Source organism: Oryx dammah, unplaced genomic scaffold (genome assembly GCF_014754425.2).
Source record: "Oryx dammah isolate SB20612 unplaced genomic scaffold, SCBI_Odam_1.1 HiC_scaffold_11077, whole genome shotgun sequence".
In the NCBI taxonomy this organism is placed as follows: domain Eukaryota; kingdom Metazoa; phylum Chordata; class Mammalia; order Artiodactyla; family Bovidae; genus Oryx; species Oryx dammah.
Window position 1 is genome coordinate 7,170,870 of NW_024080471.1, and position 24,333 is coordinate 7,195,202.

The 24,333-nt window shown below is 41.0% G+C and overlaps 1 protein-coding gene across 4 annotated transcripts in view; it reads left to right on the forward strand.

Moving 5' to 3' along the window:
* Positions 1-24,333, forward strand: part of LOC120860495 (UDP-GalNAc:beta-1,3-N-acetylgalactosaminyltransferase 2) — a 63,414-nt gene that overhangs the window by 11,994 nt on the left and 27,087 nt on the right. For 3 of the 4 annotated variants that reach the window (XM_040236318.1, XM_040236319.1, XM_040236320.1), the window contains exons 2-5: positions 912-1,059; positions 7,154-7,254; positions 11,734-11,927; positions 20,492-20,587. In XM_040236318.1, coding sequence (XP_040092252.1) covers positions 912-1,059; positions 7,154-7,254; positions 11,734-11,927; positions 20,492-20,587 — 539 coding nt within the window. Of the gene's footprint in view, positions 1-911; positions 1,060-7,153; positions 7,255-9,799; positions 10,018-11,733; positions 11,928-20,491; positions 20,588-24,333 lie in introns of those variants that run through there. The other variant, XM_040236321.1, reaches the window with a different exon arrangement.

A 24,333-nucleotide genomic window follows, 5' to 3' on the forward strand; every position in this document is an offset into this window, starting at 1 on the left:
ACCTTCTGAACTGATTCTCATGAGAAACATCTCACTTGTTTTTTAAGAATTTACATACATGCTGTGCTGTGCTTCCCACTCCAGTATTCTTGCCTGGAAAATCCCATGGATGGAGGAGCCTGGAAGGCTGCAGTCTGTGGGGTCGCTGAGGGTTGGACACGACTGAGCGACTTCGCTTTCACTCTTCACTTTCATGCATTGGAGAAGGACATGGCAACCCACTCCAGTGTTCTTGCCTGGAGAATCCCAGGGACGGGGGAGCCTGGTGGGCTGCCGTCTATGGGGTCGCACAGAATCCTACATGACTGAAGCGACTTAGCAGCAGCAGCTGTGCTGTGCTTAGTTGCTCAGTCGTGTCTGACTCTTCTGTGATCCCATAGACTGTAGCCCACCAGCTCCTCTGTCCATGAGAATTCTCCAGGCAAGAACACTGGAGTAGGTTGTTATGCCCTTCTCCTGGGGATCTTCTGAACCCATGGATGGAACCCGGGTCTCCTGCATTGCAGGCAGATTCTTTACCATCTGAGCCACCAGGGAAGTGTGTGAATACTGGAGTGGGTAGCCTATCCCTTCTCCAGGGGATCTTCCTGACCCAGGGGTTGAACTGGGGTCTCCGGCATTGCAGGCAGATGCTTTACCAGCTGAGCTACCAGGGAAGCCCTACATACATACTGTGTGAGCACAAATACATATATAGCTATGGAAACAAAAAGGCTACACCACAATGTTAGTGGATATCTCTGGATGGTGAGTTTACGAGTGCTTTAAATATTTCTTTCTTTGTATTTCTCTTTTTTTTTTCAAGCATCAACATATATTTATATTATTTTATAATAAACATTTGTATGCTACATAATGGACTTAACAGTAATTGAGACATGACATTTCAGCTTATTGTTGCTTATTTCCAGATCAGCTGGCCTTATTTCCTAGGTGGAAATCTAATCACTATGACGTGGTGGTTGGTGTGCTGTCAGCCCGCAATAACCATCAACTTCGCAATGTGATAAGAAGCACCTGGCTGAAGCATTTAATACAACATCCAGCATTAAGTCAACGGTAGGTTCCTTGAGTTCACACCTTGCCTGCCGTATTGAGTAAGTGTTCTGAAAAACCTCTTCTTGGATAGTCAGAGCTGTTAATTCAGATATGTGGCCTTTTTTTCCCAGGAGAGAGGACTATCTCATTTTGCTTTTTTTCCATGTAGTTGAGCCCCAAAAGTAAACTTAACCAAGACTTTAAGCCAAAAGATAGTTGGAGAGGAGTATATTCCATGTTCAGTGGTTCACGTACCTAGTTTTTATAGATACTTAGTCTGGTTGGTTGGTTTGCTGTTTGTTTGTTGGCTTTCGGGTTTTTTTGCTTTTATTTAGAAGAATAGTCCTTAAAAGGTTCTGTTCCAGAGTAGTTTTCTACTGGATGAGTTTGTGTCTAAATATGCTTTTGACTGACTTCACAGAGATACACTGAGTTTATTTCTGTTCCGCGGTGGTTTTTAGTTGTGTGTGGTCTACGATTTGTGTAGTTTGCCGTCCTCTTTTTTTCTCAGCCACCCTTCCAGACTTGAGCTTTGATAGCACGTCACATGTTGTGTTTTTTTTAATTTCGTTTTATATTGGAGTACAGTTGATTTATCTGTTTTTTTAAATACTCACTTATTTGGCTGTTGGGTCTTAGATGCATTAGCGGGATCTTTTGTTGCAGTGTGCAGGTTCTTGCGTTGTGGCGCACAGGCTTAGTGTGCCCCATGGCGTATGGGATCTTAGTTCCTCAACCAGGCATTGAACCTGAGTGCCTTCCAATGCAAGGCAGATTCTTGGACCACTGGACCGTCAGGGAAGTACCAGCATGTCACGTGTTGGCATTAGATGGCTCAGTTATTGGTTAGGAGCCCAGGGTCTTGGTCTTCTCAGGAAAAGCAGCCTCTGAAGATTATGCAGTGAGGGGCTAGTGAAAGAGAGCCAGAGAAGTGTGGACTTCTAGTTGTGTGAAGATTCTTCTGTGCTTGTGTGAAGTCACTGAGAAGCAGAGAAGGCCCTCAGGATCGTGTACAGCTGGCATGCTTGTGGCTGAGTAGCTATACAAGGGAACTGTGGTTGTGAATTTTCCCATCACCAGTACTGAAATTTATAGATTTCCTATCTTACTCATAGCAGTTTGCATTCCTTTTCAAGACAGGTTTCTCTAGTTCATGATCAAAATGATGATAGAAGGGCCTCGGAATCATCACTGCTATAGAACCACCTTGAAAACCTGCACTTCTGATTGCCTTTCCCAGCTCAGAAAATAATGACCCCTTTCTCCCAGTTGCTCAGACCAAAAACTTTGGTGTTTGTCTTGTGAATGGAGGAGTAAGTCGCCCTTGTGGGGTCTTGAAGGATCATTGCAACACAGCAGTGGAAATTACACTGGGAATTTTCTGAGGCATAGGAAATTAAAGGATTTATTATGCTCACAGGTCTAAGAGAGAGAGGTCCACACCCTAGTGTAGGGGACCAAGTAGGAGGAGCATCCAGGGAACGGACTCACCCAAGCAGGTGGGGAGCCAAGAGAGAGGGAAGACCCAACAGCAGGTGCCTTTATTTGGGGTCAGGGTGGAAAGTACAAGCAAAAGGTGTGAGGGCATTTCACTGCTGTGCTTGAATGTCACTAGGTCACTCTCAGGGTAAGGGCTGGCAAGAGGGCAAACTTGTGGCAGGACCAGCCTCGTCACCCAAGTGTACCTGGTCATCTGGGCAGGATACTGGATGCTCACAGCCTGTTGGGGGGAATGTCAAAGCATCAGAAAAATGGGTTTTTGCAATTCATAGTACAGTGTTCTCTTTATCCACATCCAGTCTTCTAGCGTATCTTCTCAGTGCTTCCTTTCCATCAGATCTGGAATCCAGCCTCTCCCCACCTGCCCCACTACCATCAGAACTGCCACACTGGTTCAGGCCACCATCACCCCTCACCTAGATCATTGCAGGAGCCCCTGTATTATTTTCCATACTGTTGCTAGAGTGGCCCTCTTAAAAATAGTCAAGTGGTGCCAGTTTTCTGCTCACGCGCCTCCACTCACTTCTCTTCTTGCTCAGAGTGAAGCCCCGGGTCTTTACTGGGGCCTTACCTGCGTCCACTCCCCTGCCTCACTTCTCTTCTCGCTCAGAGTGAAGCCCCGGGTCTTTACTGGGGCCTTAGGCGCGTCCACTGCCCTGCACTGGCCGCCTGATCATCTCGAACACCTTGTGTGCTCCTGCCTCAGGGCCTTTGCGCGTGCCGTTCCCTGCCTGTGCTGCTCTTCCGCTGCGTGTCCTCCTGGCTCGCTTCCTCACTGGCTCCGGCCTCTGCTTAGATATCACCTTAGCAGGTGGTGCCATGTGAAATAGTACCGTTCCAACTCTGTCTTCACTTAACTGCACTTATGTTTTTTTTATGATACGTATCACAAGCTAGCATGTTTATTATACTTAGTTGAATATTTACAGATTTGTCTTTCCCCACTAGACTATGTTTTATGAGCATAGGGGCTTCAGCTTTTTTCACTGGTGTATTTCCAGCACCTGGAACCTGACTTGGCAGAGTAAGACACTCAACAACTATTGAGGGGATGATCCAGAGCTACATATAATGAATAGAATTAACATTCAGGCTCTCATCAATAGTTTATTCGCTATCATAGCATTAGGGCTTTAAATTCAGTAACCTTGATGATTTGTTTTATTAAAATGATGGGATATCTATATAAAAATAGATATTAGCTAAATACTTTTTCCTGGGGCAGAGTAATTTTGTGGACCTAGTAAGACTAAGGTAGCTTAAATTTGGTAACTATCTGCAATAATTTAACACATTTGTTCATTTCTGTTTATACTTTTATTCTAAACAGCTATATTCTAGTTTGTAAAATATTCTGGCATAATTGGCTGTTAGTAAAAGAAAGCCTTTGCATTTCTGCGGTTATGGCTTACTTTCAAGTCTTGTATTTCACTGAAGGAGCCAGACTCCACATACATTTCAAGGACTCTATTTAATTAAAAACCTTTGTAGTGAAGCTGTAAGTTGTCAGTTTCTCAAGAGTTTATTATCCTGTGTGCAGGCGGTATGCTATGTATAGATAAATCCAGTACAGCCTGAGTCCTTATGGGGGCTTGGAGTTTAGTAGAAGGAAATAGGTGTAGCAGTGTAATAAAATGTTACGTGTGCTGTGATATAAGTCAGTGTAGAATAGCTTGGAGTGCTTGGGAAACTCCATACATTTCTGTGTAGTTCTGTAAGGCTGACGTGCAGAGATTATGGAGGAGGGGGTGTATGTGTTTGTGAATGAGTGTGAGAGAGAGCACTAGGGAGGGAAAGAGAGGCAGAGAGAGTGAAAATCATGTAAAAAGGAAAGGAGGGAGGGCTTATAACCGTGAGAGGTAGGCAGGAACCAGACAGTGTGTTGAGAGTTCAGAGGGGTGGGTGAGACTCATTTAGACAAGGACTGCTAAGGGCTGAGCTAAAGTGGTGACTTTTTAAGAAAATAAGGCTATTGAATGGAGAAAGAGAAAGAAAATGCTAGGATAATTGCTAGCTTTCTAACTTGGAGAATAATGAAATCATCCATCGAGACAAAAAGTACTAGATGAGAAGAGCAGGTTTCATGAGAAAGGTGCTCAGCTGTAGATCTGTTGAGTTTGAGGGACCTGCAGTCAGCGGTGTGATGTTAAATGTTTATCTACTGGCTATCTGAAGAAAAGCATGCTTATTTGTATGTATATGTTTGTTATAAACTTTATTGATACAAAGGCTGTGTAGCATATAATTGACAGAAATTAATGTTTATAAAAGTCTCTGACTTCATATAGCCAGTTGATTCTCAGAGTGTTTTCATCATTTGCCAGACTTTTGTATCTATAACCAGCTTGTGGCTGCAGTTGACAAGAGTATAACTCTGACATGAATATTTAAAGTATAAAACTAAAATGACAACTATGCTATGTGCCAGAACTCTGAGTCAATGAAGTGAGTGACCTCTTTGCTGAATCAGATCATAGGTTTTGAACAATGGAAGAATATTTCCTCAATTTTTTATACTGTTCACTGTGGAATGGCCACAAGTTTTTTGTGTGTGTGGTTTTTTTTTTTTTTTCTTTTAAGGGTTTTTATTTTATTTTGGAGGATGAGATGGTTGGATGACACCAACTCGATGGACATGAGTTTGAGCAAGCTCCGGGAGTTGGTGATGGACAGGGAAGCCTGGCGTGCTTTAGTCCATGGGGTTGCAAAGAGCGGGACACGACTGAGCAGCTGAACTGAACTGAATCTTTATTGGGAGACTAGTTGACTTACAATGTAGTATTACTTTCTGCTATACAGCAAAGTGAATCAGTTATACGTGTATCCACAAGTTTTAAGTTTAATTTGAATTACTAACATTTTCTCCATCACTTTACATCTGGACAGTCAACAGAACAATAAATCTAACCATTATTTGTAGTGCTTGCTAGTTTCCATGGTGTAAGTATTACCACTGTGGCCAATTTCAAGCTATATGTGTCTCTAGACACAGACTTGGGGAAGATCAGCAGTGGCACAGCAATGTAAAATCCCCACCACACAGATACAGCAGATACACATAACCTCAGGAGCAGAGATGATAGTGAAACAGTTAAGACATGATGAATCTGAGCATTTGTTTCATTTGTTCTTAATATAATGCATTTAATTGTAAGTCTACATAATTTAATTTTTAATAAAATCTGTGCTTAATAACCATCTCACAAAATGTTATAGTCAGCCCTCGTGGCACAACGGGAGAAGGCTGTAGCACAGAGCTGTTTGTGGGCCGTCTAGCTGAAAATGTATGATGAATTTGTGAATCTTTTCCTTAGAAGATTGGCCCAAGCTAGAGATGCTAATTCAGGAATCGCTCCCAGGCTGGTTGAAGCCTTAAGAATAAATATTGTCCAGGGAGGGACTTCCCTGGTTGTCCAGTGGTTAAGACTTTACGCTTCCACTGCAGGGGGCTTGGGTTTGATCCCTGGTCAGGGAATTAAGATCCCAAATGCTGTGTGACGAGGCCAGAAAAAAGTGTCCAAAGAGAGCAAGGGAAAAGAGTGAGTTGAGTGAGAAGTCATCCAAGGGCAAAGCCCAGGGGTGATGTCCATTCAGGGACAGGCTGGGCCGGAAGAGCTGGGAGCCGCCGAGCAGGGCCACGTGAAAAAGGAAGAGAGCTTTCTAAGGAGACCTGCACCGTCCAGGTCCAGGAAAGCCAAGTAGGGAAGGCTAAGGAGTGTTCATCAAGCAGCAGATCGCTAGTTATGTTTGTAGTAGACATCTCTGTGGGCGTGGTGGGTACTGAAATGAAAATTTTTGTGGTATAAAATGAGAAGGGAAAACCAGAGGCTGCAGTTTTAGTTGTTCCCGTATAGGACTTCACTGTAAAGGAAAGAAAGGATGGGGACAAGGAGGGAAGGACTGGATAAAAATTAATGTCAGGACTTCAGTATATTTATTATGTGTTGGGAAGGAGCCGTGGGTTACAGGTGGCTAGTGAAGCAAAATCTCAGAGAGGAGAAGTCCTCTCCTGGGATAGAAAGACTACTTTTTAGTATTATTATTTTTTTTACTTACTTAACTGGCTGTGCCGGGCCTTTGTTGCTGCACGCGGGCTTTCTCTAGTTGTGGTGAGCAGGAGCTAATCTCTAGTTGTGGTGCACAGGCATCTCCTTGCGTTGACATCTCTTATTGCAGCTCATGTGGGATCTTCCTGGACCAGGGATCGAACCCATGTTCCCTGCCCTGGCCTAGAAAGGCTACTCTTGAGTAAAAGGAACACTTTCTAAAAGAGAAGGAAGTGAGTGAACAAGTTTACCGATAGAGACAAGTTTTTAGGTGTGGGCATGAGAAGTTGGCTTTACCATAGTTTGCAGTTAAACGGCCTGAGCGTCTGCTGCTGGCCAGGCTTGCTCTAATATAGTCCTGTGGTAGAGGGCTTCCACGTCAGTCACTTGGCAGTTAGCAACTTCTGATTTGCCTGTTCCCCCTTTTTGCTAGACCAAAGGAATAAAGTTAGAATTAATCCTAATAAATACTCGTTGTCTCAAAGTAAAAGCTCTGAATTGGGCATGAAGAAGCATGCATGTGCGAGGTGAAGCTCAGTAACTGATGTTAATGCCAACACATCTCTCAGTGTCCTTGTGAAGTTCATAATAGGTGCTCATGGCTGCAACGTGCCTGTGGAGGACAGGGAAGATCCTTATTCCTGCAAACTACTCAACATCACGAATCCAGGTAAGTCTTTTCCTCAGCCTGACCACTGCCACATACAATGGTCCTCCCTTACCCCCGGGAGATACATTCCAAGGCCTCTGCCCGGCCCATGGATGCCTGAAATCTTGCACAGAACCGAATCCTATGTATACTGTTTTTCCCTGTTCATCCATAGCTGTGATACAGTTTAATTTACAAATTAGGCACAGAAAGAGATTAACAACAGTAAGTAGTAACAGAACAGTTATAACAGCATACTCTAATAAAAGTTATGTGAGTATGATCTCTCGGACTATCTTACTGTACAAATTTAATGCTTTTTCCATATAGCTAAGCACTTATCACACATGGCCGTAATTTCGGCAGTTTGAATTGTGACAGCAAAATTAACAGATTTCTTTCTCCTCCTTCACAGTTTCTCAGATAGACTATTGTTCTTATGGTAGATCTTAGCAACTTCAACTATGATTTTTTTTCTTCCCTTATTCAGTGGAGAGCTTTCACTTTTTCACCTAAAGGAAGCACTTTCTGGCTTCTGTTTGGCACATCTGAGTTGGCAGCATCACTGGTCATGCCTTTGGAGTCCTTATTGACATAAAATAAGGGTCGCTTGAACACCAGCACTGCGATGCGTGGATGGTTGACCAGATAACCCAGGCGGCTGCTGAGTGGCTAATGGGTGGGATGTGCTGGACAAGGATGAGTCATGTACCAGGCAGGACCAAGGTGGATGGCTCAAAATTTCATCATGCTGCTCAGAAGGGCCTGCAGTTTAAAACTTATGAATTATTTATGGAATTTTTCATTTAATGTTTTTGGACCGTAGTTAAATGTAGATAACTGAAAACCTGGGAAAGTGGAACTGCAGTTAAGGGGCGGGGGAACTACTGTACAAATTTGATGTTAAGGAAGAGTTGTTGAGATGAATAGTACGGCAGTCTATTTTTGGGAGAATAAAATCAAACTTTCATCGAAATTTATCTTTCATCCTTTCTGACAGGCTAACCACTTTGCACGTCTGTGAAGATTCCTTATGAACATATATATGATTTTAGGATCCAGGAGAGTTTATTTTTCAGTATGGTTCCCACACATCTGGAAATTCCTTGTGTGTAGATAAATCCTGAGTTAGTAAAGTTTAAACTTAACAGAAAACTGCTAATTTCACCAGCCTGTTGATTTATAATAGCCTTGATACAGACTTATGAATCACCTTTCTCTAAGAACTATTGCCTAAGGTACAAAAGAAATAGTAGTCAAATAAAATAAAAACACAATAATTTTCTTTTTTTCCTTACAGTTAAAAATTTGTGGGAGCTCTGATGAGATTAAAGACAGGTGGTCCTAATTAGGTTCTCTGTGTTGCCAGGGAAACAATTTTAGGAAGGTGATAACTTTATACCTTTATTTATTAGCATTTCCTCTTATGTTCAGCTCTGGTTCTGAGGGAGGTTAAACTTCCCCACATCTTGAATCTACTGATTACAACTTCAGGTGTTTTAAGATCTGTCACGTGTGGACCTTGCCTGTGTAGGTAGCAGCAGAGTAATGGTTAGGAGTATGGGCTCTGTAGTCAGGCTTCCTGGCTTTAAATCTGCTGCTAAGTCACTTCAGTCGTGTCCGACTCTGTGCAACCCCATAGATGGCAGCCCACCAGGCTCCCCCGTCCCTGGGATTCTCCAGGCAAGAACACTGGAGTGGGTTGCCATTTCTTTCTCCAATGCATGAAAGTGAAAAGTGAAAAGTGAAAGTGAAGTCGATCAGTTGTGTCTGACTCTTCACGACCCCATGGACTGCAGCCCACCAGGCTCCTCTGTCCATGGGATTTTCCAGGCAAGAGTATTGGAGTGGGGTGCCATCGCCTTCTCCGGCTGTGCCATTTCCTAGCTGTATGACCCTCAAACAGTTATTTACCACTTGCAACCTCAGTGTCGTGATCTGTAAACTGGAAGTAAAAGTATTATACTTACCCCATCAGGACGGACATGAGGATGAAATAAGTTGATACATAGGAAGTATTTAGTTCTGGGATATGTTCAGTGTTTAATACTGTTATTTTTTAAAAACCCACCTTTTTATAAAATTGGGTTGTAATCAGCTTTTTAAATAAATTGGACCATATTTTCAGGTCTGTATTGTAAAACAGATGTTTCTTACTTAGGATGTCTGTGAATTTAGTTAACATTGTAAATAAAGTTTTATGTATAATTGTGTTTTTCTGGGGAGAGGGTCCTTTAATATTCACTGAGATCCCAAAGGGACCGTGAACCTAATAAAATATTGTATTACTGATGATGTTAGAGAACAGATTATGTTTGAAATTCCAATCCAGGCCAAGCCAAATTTAAAGAAACCTTTAACCAGACTTTCTATTATTTTAAGTGCTGTTATTCATTAATAGTCAAGGAGTGGAGATTTTCATTAATAGAAAATTTTCGTGTATATAATATTTAGGTTACCAATTTGTAAAAATAGGTATAGCTACTGACTCAATGAACGTGAGTCCGAGTGAACTCTGGGAGATGGTGATGGACAGGGAGGCCTGGCGTGCTGCGATTCATGGGGTCGCAAAGAGTCGGACACGACTGAGCGACTGAACTGAAATGAAATTAGTATTTAGAATATAATTTTATTGCTTTAATTTAAATGGCATTTAGATTTATTTCAGTACCTTAAGATCATCATGAACATTAATCATCATGATACCCTGGATGTATAGAAGTTTGATTAATAGGATTATCAGAGCAGCAGGCTGTCTTGTGTCCAGGTGGCTTGAAGTTCAAGGTCCATTTGTTTTAGATAGAAAATAATTTTTCTAGATAGTTATAATTTTATTTACACATTCCCATTTATAAAATACATACATATTGTCAGTATTAAGATTAATACTGACAGTATTAAGTATTAATAAAGTATTAAGTATTAATACTTTCAGTATTAATAAGATTACATTTTATTTTCAGATACACAGAAATTCTGTTTTCTTCCCACACTCTAGTGGATCATTTGGGTAAGTGTGGGAAGAAAACAGAATTTCTGTGTATCTGAAAATAAAATGTAATCTTTATTAATATAGAATATCTTGACACAATATGTGTATATTTTATAAATATATGTATGTTATAATCTTTAATAGATGTGCTTCACTTTGGATATTCTATTTACTGAAAATATTAAAGAGAAAAATTTTTGTTATTTTCCAGTATATTTGGAGTCTAGACTGTCTGGCCAGTGCTTGCCCCAACCCATGACAAAATCTATATCCTCCTTTTTTCCTGCCTGCTCATGTTTGTAAGTGGGTAGGAGCCAACGGTTCTATTTAGTCATATTTTATTGAGCAGCTACTAAGCGTAAAATGGCACACTAGGAACTCTAAGGTAGGGATCCAAATGATCCTCTGGAGTGTGGGAAGGAAACAGAATTTCTGCTCATCTGAAAATAAAATGTAACCTTAATTAAATTGAATACATTCACTGACAATACGTGTATATTTTATAAATATGAGTGTGTGCAAATGGTTTTAACTAATGGGACCTGCACCAGGGACTGTGTGACCTGCAGAGTTGGGAAATCATAGCTCTAAAACAGGCAAAGAATGTAGAATAATCTTTTAAAGTAAGTTTCTAGATTCTTTCTCAAGCTGGCATTGGTATTTTCAGCCGTATTAACTGTTTCATGTCGTCTATCCTGATTAATTTATGGTAGCTGAGAAAGCTGTCCCCAAAGGCCTGCTTTTGTCATTGATTAGACTCTGGGGGAATAAGAAAAGCTCTGAATCTGAAGTCAGTAGATACGGGTTTGATTTCTGCTCTGTCGCTTTCTGTGACCTTCATCAGATCCATCTCTGGAGCTCATTTTCTGACTCTGTAAACTGGAGATAATGCCACAACCACATAGGGTAGTTGTAAAGATTAAATCTGATGGTTTGTGGCACATAGTAGGTGGTCAGAAATACTGTGCTTAATGTGTTTATCTTTGTCAGTACTATATGGCTAGAGTTTTTCAGTGCTATTTGAATTGATTTCAGTTACTTTTGTACAGTGGTAACTGCCTGACATCACAAAAATTGCTCAACGTGCAGTAGGATTTTTGGAATTTGCAGAGCAAGACTAAACGTACTCATTATTTATGACTGCAGTTAGTACTGTTTTTAACATCCCCATTTATCCAACCTTTCCCCATTTATCCAATCTTTAAGTTTAATATTCCCCTATAGTGTTTATACATACAGAGGCACATATGCATATGCAAAAGTTTATTAAAAGTACCTCTAATAATTATTTTGCTAAGATGTGGCCAAAAATTTTGTTCTTAAAAAATAAGTTGTTTTTTTTTTTTCTGAAAGCAGTGGTATTTCTGAAGCACTTTAAAAATGTATTGCCATTTGTGAAAGAATATATTAACAAATTTAGATTTTGCTATCAAGCGCACTTCATATTGGTAAAGTAAAAGATTGTGTTTGATTGTGTAAAACGCCTTTTCTCATTATTACTTCCTTAGTTCTGAATCAGGAGATTGAAGCATTCAGTCTTTCGGAAGACACTTCATCAGGGCTCTCTGAGGACCGAGTTGTCAGCGTGAGCTTCCGGGTTCTCTATCCAATCGTTATTACGAGTCTCGGGGTGTTTTACGACGCCGGTGATGTGGGTTTCCAGAGGAACATCACTGTCAAGCTTTATCAGGCAGAACAGGAGGTATGCACTGCTTCCTACACGCTTTTCCCCATTTTTATTTTTCAAAATCATCAGCTTTTTCCTTGTGGCAGCGTGTAGGCCTTCCCTGATGATTAGACACATTGTAGTGTAATGTATCATAATGCTTGTTTGAGAAGACACTACTGATGAATAAACATGTTACACCCAGGAAAGGAGGAGTTGGACCAGATTAGAAATTTCCAACCTAAGATCCCTGAAAGCCTAAGGAATTTAAAAAGCTGTTGATGAGTATTACATATTTGGGACTTGTAGGTATAAGCAAGTATGATTGCCTCTTCTTTCCAACCCTAAAAGTCTATCACCATAATACAGGCTAACAGATACATCAGATCTTTTTTATAATAAGAGCATAGAGGAAATAAAAGTTTAAAACAGCTGGGGTTACTTTTTGTGATATTTGAGTAAACCCATTTGTCTCCTCAAATTTGTTCAGAGTTTGTCTGAAGGAGTGTAGCAAGGCATTGTATTTGAAAAGATCTGTCCCTGGATTTTAAGCTATAGAAATCGTAAAAGAATTATACAGTGAGTGCCATATATCCGGAGAAGGAAATGGCAACCCACTCCAGTCCTGTTGCCGGGAAAATCCCATGGACGAAGGAGCCTGGTAGGCTACAGTCCATGGGGTCACAGAGTCGGACACGACTGAGCAACTTCACTTCACTCACTCCATACTTTCTCCCTGGAGGAGGAAATGGCACCCCACTCCAGTATTCTTGCCTGGAGAATCCCATGGACAGAGGGGCCTGGCGGGCCATGGTCCGTGGGGTCGCAGAGAGTTGGACACGACTGAAGTAACTAAGCACGCACGCACGCCATATATCCACCAAGTAAACTCTACAGTAGTTAACGTTTTGCTCTATTTGCTTTATGACATCTATAGTCATTCATCAAACTATCTTTTAAAAAATACGTATATTTTAGGGACTTTCCTAAAAAGTCGTGGTCTAGTTGTTAAGACTGTGCACTTCCAATTCAGGGCACACAGGGTTTCGTTCCTGGTCAGGTAACTAAGATCCCACACGCTGCACAGCACAGCCGAAAAAATGTGTTTTAGATTAACTTGCAGGTTTCAATAATATTTCAGCCCTAAACACTTCAGTGTGCTTATCATTAACTAGATTTTAGCATTTGTTTATGGTTTAAAAAAATCAGAGTGTAATGTGCATAAACTACATAAACCTGTGTAATCCAGGCTCCTGTCACCCTGCCCCATTCCCTACAGGCAATCACTGTTCTCATTTTTTTTTAACCATGGGCTAGTGTTGCCTTTTGTAGGAGTTCATTTATAAATAGAAGCATATGCTAAGCACTCTTTGGAGTAAGGCTTCTTTTATTCAACGTGATGTTTTTGAAACTCATCCATGTTGTTGTATGTATCAGCAGATTTTTCCCTTTCCTTTTAATTGCTAAGTTGTATTCCAACAGTACATAGTATTTATCTGTTCTGTTGATGGGCAACAGGGATGTTTCCAGGGTTTTTCCCCTTTTTTCTTTTATTGTGGTTGAGTTACATTTATTAACTTTTCAGTATTAAAGCAACTTGCTATTCTTCTTGATCATGATGTATTAATTCTTTTTATATATGGCTGGAAATTGTGATTCTTATGGGTAGCATATAGTTAGGTATTCCTTTTTATCTAGTCTGAGAATCCCTGCTATTTACAAGGGCTGTTTTTTCCATTTATACTTAAGGCAATTACTGAAGTGGTTGGATTTCAGTTTTTCTTTTTGCTATTTGTTTTCTATTTATCCTGTGTTTTTTGTTTCTCTTTTTTTCCTTTTCTACCTCTTTTGGGTTGAGTATTTTTTAGAATTCCATTTTAATATTTCTATTTTTCTTTTAGCTACAGCTCTTTCTATTATTATTTTGTGTCAGTCTGGTTGACATAAGAATTACAATGCATGTCCTGAACTTTTTCAGTCTTCTTTAGCATTGTACCCCTTCCTGTAAAATATAAGAACCTTGCAACTATATAATTCCATTTACTCTTCCCCATCTTGTTGTTATAATTGTCATATGCCTTATATCTATGTGTGTTATAAATCCCACAACACAGTATTATAATTTTTGTTCTAAACAGCTAAACGTATATTAGAGGAAAAAGTCATCTTGGCTACTTTAAAGACTTCCTCTTTATACATACTTGGTTTTGTGCCGTTTGGCTGTGTTATATCTTGGTGTGGTTTTTCTTTGTGTGTTCTGCTCAGGGTTTGCCAAGTTTCTTCAACCTGTTAATTTATGTCTTTTAACAAATTTATAGAACTTTTAGCTATTTTTCCTAAAGAAAATTTTTTCCCGGCCCCATTTCTGTCCATTCCTTCTGGGATTTCAGTTACGTGTAGTTTCTTTTTCTCTAAAATATCACATTTTTCTAAGTTTCCTGTTTTTCTAAATTCATTTTGAACATATTATTTCTGTGGCTTTGACCTAGATTATAATGACAGCTTTAAAATCCTGTCTGCTATACTAAATTTGAGTCATCTTGGTGTGTCTTTGTTGATTATCATCTTTTCTCTTGCATACAGTAACATTTTCTTGTTTTATTTTACATTGAGTAACTTTGATTGTATCCTAGATACTGTGAATAATTCATTGTAGGATTGTGGATCCTGTTGTAGTTTTTGAGGAGAGTTGCTTTTTTTTTTTTTAATATAAGTTTATTTTAATTGGAGGCTAATTACTTTACAATATTGTATTGGTTTTGCCATACATTAACATGAATCCACCACAGGTGTACATGTGTTCCCCATCCTGAACCCCCCTCCCACCTCCCTCCCCATACCATCCCACTGGGTCATCCCAGTGCACCAGCCCTGAGCATCCTGTATCATGCATCGAACCTGGACTGGAGATTCATTTCACATATGATATTATACATGTTTCAGTGCCATTCTCCCAAATCATCCCACCCTCCCTCTCCCACAGAGTCCAGAAAACTGTCCTATACATGTGTGTCTCTGTTGCTGTCTCACATACAGGATTATTGTTACCATCTTTGTAAATTCCATATATATGCATTAGTATACTGTATTGGTGTTTTTCTTTCTGGCTTACTTCACTCTGCATAATAGGCTCTAGTTCCATCCACCTCATTAGGACTGATTCAAATGCATTCTTTTTAATGGCTGAGTAATACTCCATTGTGTATATGTACCACAGCTTTCTTATCCATTCATCTGCTGATGGACATCTAGGTTGTTTCCATGTCCTGGCTATTATAAACAGTGCTGTGATGAACATTGGGGTACACGTGTCTCTTTCAATTCTGGTTTCCTCGGTGTGTATGCCCAGCAGAGGGATTGCTGGGTCATATGGCAGTTCTATTTCCAGTTTTTAAAGGAGTCTCCACACTGTTCTCCATAGTGGCTGTACTAGTTTGCATTTCCACCAACAGTGTAAGAGGATTCCCTTTTCTCCACATCTTCTCCAGCATTTATTGCTTGTAGACTTTTGGATCGCAGCCATTCTGACTGGCGTGAAATGGTACCTCATTGTGGTTTTGATTTGATTTCTCTGATAGTGAGTGATGTTGAGCATCTTTTTATGTGTTTGTTCGCCATCTGTATGTCTTCTTTGGAGAAATGTCAATTTAGTTCTTTGACCCATTTTTTGATTGGGTCGTTTATTTTTCTGGAATTGAGCTGCAGGAGTTGCTTGTATATTTTTGAGATTAATTCTTTGTCAGTTGTTTCATTTGCTATTATTTTCTCCCATTCTGAAGGCTGTCTTTTCACCTTGCTTATAGTTTCCTTTGTTGTGCAGAAGCTTTTAATTTTAATTAGGTCCCATTTGTTTATTTTTGCTTTTATTTCCAATATTCTGGGAGGTGGGTCATAGAGGATCCTGCTGTGATTTATGTCGGAGAGTGTTTTGCCTGTGTTCTCCTCTAGGAGTTTTATTGTTTCTGGTCTTACTTTTAGATCTTTAATCCATTTTGAGTTTATTTTTGTGTGTGGTGTTAGAAAGTGATCTAGTTTCATTCTTTTACAAGTGGTTGATCAGTTTTCCCAGCACCACTTGTTAAAGAGATTGTCTTTACTCCATTGTATATTCTTGCCTCCTTTGTCAAAGATAAGGTATCCATATGTGTGTGGATTTATCTCTGGGCTTTCTATTTTGTTCCATTGATCTATATTTCTGTCTTTGTGCCAGTACCATACTGTCTTGATGACTGTGGCTTTGTAGTAGAGCCTGAAGTCAGGCAGGTTGATTCCTCCAGTTCCATTCTTCTTTCTCAAGATTGCTTTGGCTATTCGAGGTTTTTTGTATTTCCATACAAATTGTGAAATTATTTGTTCTAGCTCTGTGAAAAATACCATTGGTAGCTTGATAGGGCTTGCATTGAATGTATAGATTGCTTTGGGTAGTATACTCATTTTCACTATATTGATTCTTCTGATCCATGAACATGGTATATTTCTCCTTCTATTAGTGTCCTCTTTGATTTTTTACACCATTGTTTTATAGTTTTCTATTTATAGGTCTTTTGTTTCTTTAGGTAGATATATTCCTAAGTATTTTATTCTTTTTGTTGCAATGGTGAATGGAATTGTTTCCTTAATTTCTCTTTCTATTTTCTCATTATTAGTGTATAGGAATGCAAGGGATTTCTGTGTGTTGATTTTATATCCTGCAACTTTACTATATTCATTGATTAGCTCTAGTAATTTTCTGGTGGAGTCTTTAGGGTTTTCTATGTAAAGGATCATGTCATCTGCAAACAGTGAGAGTTTTACTTTTTCTTTTCCAGTTTGGATTCCTTTTATCTCTTTTTCTGCTCTGATTGCTGTTGCCAAAACTTTCAAAACTATGTTGAATAGTAGTGGTGAGAGTGGGCACCCTTGTCTTGTTCCTGACTTTAGAGGAAATGCTTTCAATTTTTCACCATTGAGGATAATGTTTGCTGTGGGTTTGTCATATATAGCTTTTATTATGTTGAGGTATGTTCCTTCTATTCCTGCTTTCTGGAGAGTTTTTATCATAAATGGATGTTGAATTTTGTCAAAGGCTTTCTCTGCATCTATTGAGATAATCATATGGCTTTTATTTTTCAATTTATTAATGTGGTGTATTACAATGATTGATTTGCGGATATTGAAGAATCCTTGCATCCTTGAGATAAAGCCCACTTGGTCATGGTGTATGATCTTTTTAATGTGTTGTTGGATTCTGATTGCTAGAATTTTGTTAAGGATTTTTGCATCTATGTTCATCAGTGCTGTTGGCCTGTAGTTTTCTTTTTTTGTGGCATCTTTGTCAGGTTTTGGTATTAGGGTGATGGTGGCCTCATAGAATGAGTTTGGAAGTTTCCCTTCCTCTGCAATTTTCTGGAAGAGTTTGAGTAGGATAGGTGTTAGCTCTTCTCTAAATTTTTGGTAGAATTCAGCTGTGAAGCTGTCTGGACCTGGGCTTTTGTTTGCTGGAAGATTTCTGATTACAGTTTCAATTTCTGTGCTTGTGATGGGTCTGTTAAGATTTTCTATTTCTTCCTGGTTCAGTTTTGGAAAGTTGTACTTTTCTAAGAATTGGTCCATTTCTTCCAAGTTGTCCATTTTATTGGCATATAATTGCTGATAGTAGTCTCTATGATCCTTTGTATTTCTGTGTTGTCTGTTGTGATCTCTCCATTTTCATTTCTAATTTTATTGATTTGATTTTTCTCCCTTTGTTTCTTGATGAGTCTGGCTATGGTTTGTCAATTTTATTTATCCTCTCAAGGAACCAGCTTTTGGCTTTGTGGATTTTTGCTATGGTCTTTTTTGTTTCTTTTGTTGTTTGTTTCTTTTAGCCATCAGTTGAATTGCTGGGCATAGACACTGAACCCTGTCTCCCTTGCGATGAGCAGCAGCTGACGTCTCCAGTGTGTTCTGTTGGACTTAGATGGGCTGCCCGGATTCTGCTTCAAATGTGTATTTCCTGACTTAGCCGCAGACTAGGACAGAGTTCATAGGAAGGATTGAGAACTCTGTGACCCTTCCCTTTCTGGGTTTTTCTTCCTCAGTTGTTAGCCAATGTGTTTACCTCCACTCTGTCTTCTGATTTGGAACCAGAAATACTGCAGTTCTTACTTCAGAATTTTAGTTGCCCCCTGAGGTATGCCTCAGACAAAGAGCCATTAAAAAAAAAAATAGGGGAAGCAGATCCAGTGACTCTCACCTTATGGGTATAGCTTTTCCTCCGGTGTGTGTCCTTTGTGTATGTTCAGTTCAGTTAGTTCAGTTCAGTCGCTCAGTCGTGTCCGACTCTTTGCGACCCCATGAATCGCAGCACACCAGGCCTCCCTGTCCATCACCAACTCCCGGAGTTCACTCAGACTCACGTCCATCGAGTCCGTGATGCCATCCAGCCATCTCATCCTCTGTCATCCCCTTCTCCTCCTGCCCCCAATCCCTCCCAGCATCAGAGTCTTTTCCAGTGAGTCAACTCTTCTCATGAGGTGGCCAAAGTACTGGAGCTTCAGCTTCAGCAGGTTCCAGTGTCTTCAAATCTTTTTTTTTTTTTTTTAATGTTTTGACTGCTATTCATAATTGCTATCTATAGGAGACTTGGCTTGTTGTCACTGGAAGCAGAACCTTGTGCAATTTTTTTCAGTTCAGTTCAGTTGCTCAGTTGTGTCCAACTATTTGCAACCCCATGAATCGCAGCACACCAGGTCTCCCTGTCCATCACCAACTCCCAGAGTTCACTCAGATTCATGTCCATCGAGTCAGTGATGCCATCCAGTCATCTCATCCTCTGTCGTCCCCTTCTCCTGCCCCCGATCCCTCCCAGCAGCAGAGTCTTTTCCAATGAATCAACTCTTCGCATGAGGTGGCCAAAGTACTGGAGTTTCAGCTTCAGCATCATTCCTTCCAAAGAAATCCCAGGGTTGATCTCCTTCAGAATGGACTGGTTAGATCTCCTTGCAGTCCAAGGACTCTCAAGAGTCTTCTCCAACACCACAGTTCAAAAGCATCAATTCTTTGGCGCTCAGCTTTCTTCACAGTCCAACTCTCACATCCATACATGACCACAGGAAAAACCATAGCCTTGACTAGACGGACCTTAGTCAGCAAAGTAATGTCTCTGCTTTTGAATATGCTGTCTAGGTTGGTCATAACTTTTCTTCCAAGGAGTAAGCGTCTTTTAATTTTAGGCATGTTTAAAAATGGTTTTGTGTTAAGGTTGACTGTTATTAACAGATACAATGTCAGAGTCACCAATAAACACACAGATCAGTTTAATATTAAATTTTTTGTTTGTCGTATTCCTTTATCCTCTGAAGAACTTGTTTAGTTTGCAAATGTGCTTAATGACCTAAATATAAGAGAGGGAGCAAATCTTAGTGACGATTCCAGCCATTATGATTCTAGTGAAAAGAACTTTATTACTTAAGTATAGGAGTTCATATATTATTGTGGTTAAAGGTTGCATTGATACTGAAGCTCAAATAGGTAACAGCAAGAGCAGTACTCTGAATTTCACTGTCAACCTTACCTAGAAATTAGGATCAATCTTGAATTTTTTTCATGATTAATTGTCTTAGTATATGTAGTGGGTTTTTTTTTTTAAGCTTCTTTTATTTCTTTATCTATTTGGCTGCTCCAGGCTTTAGTTGCAGTCTGTGGGATCTAGTTCCCTGACCAGGGACCAGACCTGAGTCCCCTGCACTGGGAGCATGGTGTCTTAGCCACTGAACCACCAGGGAAGTCCCTATAGTCTTTTTGAGTTGTCACTCAAGTAGTTTGATTTAGATGTACAATATTTTTATCATGTTGATTTAATTTTTAATGGCCATATTTTTTTTTTTACCCAAGGAGAGGTTACTCTTTGTCCTCCAGGAAGGTCTGATCTCAGGTGGATTGCAGTGAGTTCACAGGTAGTCACAGTGTATAAAGTATTACCACTGCATTGCCATAGACCATTGTCAATGAAAGAAATACACGTAATTCACTTAAACTCCCTTCGTTCTGAACTTCTGCATGGTCTTGATAGCTTTAACAGAAGCATCTCCTGTAGCAAATTGGTATCTAAGAATAGCTATGAGAATAAGGAAATGTTCTTGCCTAAAACAAAAAGGAAGGACCCAAAGAAAACAATAGACATAATGAGAATCAATCTTTTTTTAATGTTCCCATTTTTGTTTCTGTTTGTTCTTCTAAAGGTTCTTTTTGAAGGGTGATTCCTGAGTACCTTTGTTCTATGTAGAAGTCTATGATCTTTCAGTTTATTCTTAACCCTTTGGGGTTAAGTAACTTAAGTTGGCTTAACTTAACACCTTTCACTTCCCTTAATGCTCCTCATTTCAAGGTATTGTTTTTATTTTTTTAAAATTACGTGGATTATATTTAGTGTTTTAGAACTTCGTGACAGCCTTGGTGATCTTAAGTAGCTTTACTTAATAACCATGATTGCCCTGGAAAGCCCAAATGATGCCTCAACCACAGTAGAACAATGTTAGTAGCCACTGTTGGGGCCACTGAGAATTTAGAATGTCAGCTGTGTGAAAACTTGCTGCATCTGATGTAAAGTATTTCTTGTCTTTTCCCCACCCAATCTGTAGGAGGCCCTCTTCATTGCTCGCTTCAGTCCTCCGAGCTGTGGCGTGCAGGTGAACAAGCTGTGGTACAAGCCTGTGGAGCAGTTCATCTTACCCGAGGTATTACAACGAAGAGACTCTGGTCATGATGCGGGCCATTATCGCCCTGGAGATGTGCTTCCAGGGGCAGGCATTTGATATTCTCCTGCCAGGACAGCTCTCCAGAGTGACAGATGACACTACAGCAGGGGTGTACTAAGCTGTAGCCCTCTGCATTCCTCCCACCAGAGAGCGTCATGGTGCCCCAAAGGTTCCCAACCGCACTTTGAAAAGCATTGCATGTTACCGTGGTTTCTTCAGTGGAGTAGACCACTGCATGAGTAGGTGTGGTGGTTAGAAAGACGCTGTGACTGTTTGAGTACCTCAGATAGTTGCTTATCTAAACGACAAGGAGGTGGAGGGAAGTGCAGACAGGCTAATGCCAAAGAGGTGGGTCACGTTCCAAGATAAATCAAACTTCTCCAAGTTGTGGAAGATGTTTGAAACCTTGCTGCCAAGGGCCTCATCAGCCCTGGAGTTAAGCCCATATGTGGTTGTATCACATCGTGTGTCACACAGTTAGACATGAACAGACTGTTACCTGTCAGCCTCCCCCTTTCCAGGCAATTCCAGTCTGTCTGAGTACCTTTCTGAGCAGAGTGTTTTGGACCTGCTGTGCAGGGCTCAGTTTGCCAGCCCTCTCTGGCAGACACCATCAGTCAACTTTGGCGTTCACCCAAGGACACCAAAGCTGAGTTAACATGTGGAAGCTGGATGATTGACCAGCCCTGCTGGCTAACCAGGAAGCCTCTTCCTGCCACTGGTCATGTGGGTGATGTTCACACTTGGGCAACAACAAAGTCATGCATTTTATCACATGCTGTGGATCTTTGGAGCTGAGTACAGGTAGTCAGCTATGTATGTTAATTCCACGACGGTCAAAGCGAGGCCCTTTATTTCACCTATATGTGAACTTCTGTTGAAAAACGTAAAGAAGAATGAAACTGAAACAGAAAAAATTTCCAAGTTCTCGGTGTTACAAAAAAGACTGTAGTGAGCATCTTTACACTCTCTTTATGGTACCCAACTGGTTGTTTTCTTAGGATGAATTGTGGGTTCAAATTTCTACATATTTTTCAGGCATATGATTTTTTTTTTTTTGAGAATAGTTTAGCAGTTTATATCCATTTGAATAGTCATTGGCATTATATGAGTGTACCTGTGTGTGTCCTTTTTAAATTTCATGTATGGACTTTTTTCCTAGTTAAAGGAAGTATGCACCATCAAAGTTATCTCTTAATGAAGAATAGTGGTTCCACTAAGAAGGATTGGCCAAGTGTTGGATCTCAGTTTTTGTTTTTCTAAGACATTTTTCATTTCCACCAATAGCTAGCTTTTTTAATTTAAAAAAATATTTGTTTATGTGTCTGCGCCGGGTCTCAGTTGCAGCGCAGGGGATCCCCGTTGCATCGTGCGAGATCTTGCACTGCAGTGGGGGGACTCTAGTTGTGGCGTGTGGCCTCAGTAGCTGCAGTGCACAGGCGTAGTTGCTCTGCAGCATATAAGATCATAGTTCCCTGACCAAGGAGCAAACCCACATCACTTGCCTTGGAAGTACAGACCCAAACCACTGGACCACCAGGGAAATCCCGGATTTCAGTGTTTGCAGGAAGTCATTCTTTGATTTGTTAACTCATTTACTCAGAAAATATTTTTTGAGCACTTAGTATACGCCAAGCACTGGGTCTACTTGAGTACATAGTACAACAATCCCTACCCACGAAGCCGCTTATGTACTAGTGAAGGTTGCTGCTGTTTAGTTGCTCAGTTGTGTCCAACTTTCTTGGGACCCCATGGATTGTAGCCTGCCAGGCTCCTCTGTCCGTGGGATTTCCCAGGCAAGAATACTGGAGTGGGTGGCCGTTTCCTTCTCTAGGAGATCTTCTTGACCCAGGGGTTGAACCCAGCTCTCCTCATCAGCAGGTGGCTTCTTTACCACTGAGCCAGCGAGCCAACTAGTGAGGACAGAAGAGCTGACGTTGCTGTTGTGCTTACTTACCCTGCTGTGTCCCAGACACAGCTGTAAGCAGACTTCCTACACTGGCCTGTGGGTGAGGTCTTCTGGGATTGAAGCAAGTCATCGAGTCCTTCTTTTCTACTCAGAGCCAGTGTGGGCAGAACCTCACTCAGACCTTGTGTGATTCCCAAGGGAGAGGAGAGTGATTCTGTGGGGACTAGCAGTGCTAGCACATGCTAGGTGCTGTCCAGAAAGGTCTGGAACCTGCTGGAGGGTTGATTTTTGCAAATGACTCACGAGGATTAGCATGAGTAGGAAAGGAAGAACTGCCGCACCAGGAAGTGAGTAAGTCTGAGGGCACAGTTGGGTGTGGGTGTGTGATTGGGTGCCTCTGGGTGAGCTTGAGTCCCTGCTCTGCCGCTTAGTGGCTCTGTGACCCGGCACTAACTTCTTCCTCTCCCCGTGTCTGTCCCCGTCTCTGTAAGGTAGACCCAGTTCAGAGGATTGTTCCAGCGTGTAAATGATTTCATGGGGCTTCCCAGGTGATGTGGTGGTAAAGAATCCATCTGGCAGTGCAGGAGACACAAGAGACAATCCCTGGGTTGTGAGGATCCCCTGGAGTAGGAATAAGTACCCCCTCCAGTATTCTTGCCCGGAGAATTCCATGGACAGGGGATCCTGGCGCGCTACAGTCCATGGAGCTGCAAAGTGTTGGACACGATTCAGCACACTCACACTTAACACACTCAAGTGATTTCGTAGATGTAGAATGTTTGGAAGGTGCTGCCACGTGGTGAGCGTTCTGCAGATCAACCTGTCCTGTCCTGTTACTGCTGGTTCTCATGTGGATTTGCGGTTCTTGTTCTTCGAGAGCAGGGTCTCTTCTCCCAGGGCTCCCTTAGCAAACGTCCGGAGTTGCTTTTAGTTGCTACAGCCAGGTGTGGAGCCTGTCTGCCTCCTGTGGCAGAAGCCAGGGATGCTGCCCAACATCCTACAATGTGCAGGACGGTCCCCACAGCACAACATTACCTGGCCGCAAATAGTGGTGCCCGGGTTGAGAAACTCGAAGAGGACGGAGTCCCAGGAGGAATGAAATAAGCTTTAACATTAACTTCAGGCTAATCGCAATAAAGCATCTACTCCATTATCTTGGTTACCTCATAGAGAGAATTACAGTTTGATGAATTAGTTAGTCCATATTATACTTTCCCTTAGAATGTCTTTGTCCTTAGGAAATCCGTGCTGAAGCCAAGGTGAGATGTATTTTACTTTCAAGTGATTCAGCAACGAAGAACAGCAGAAGAGTAGACAGATAAAGCACATGGGGCCAGGGACTTCCCAAGTGGTTCAGTGGTTAAAACTCTGCGCTTCCGCTGAAGGAGGGCAGGTTTGATCGTGGGAGACTTAAGATCCCAGTGCCATGCAGCATGGCCAAAAAATTAAATAAGCGCACGTGCGGCTAAACATTGCCAGTTGTTGAGTCTAGAGGATTTTGTGTTAATCTGAACTTTTCTATGGGTTTGAAGTTTTTCAGAAAAAGAATCTAGATTGGGGCAAAGGGCTGCCTTCCTTGCCTGTGTTCAAGTTGGTGTATATGATAGAAGGTACTCGTGATGGGAAGGACTCAGTCAAATCAGGCAGTGGCCATTTCAGTTATTAAGATGTTCACTAGCTAAAGCCTTGTGCTGTTTTTTTAAATTGAGATTTTATTTTATTTATTCTTATTTTATTTTTTGGCTGTGCTGTATGGCATGCAAGATTTTAGTTCCTTAACCAGGGATTGAACCCAAGCCCCCTGCAATGAGAGTAC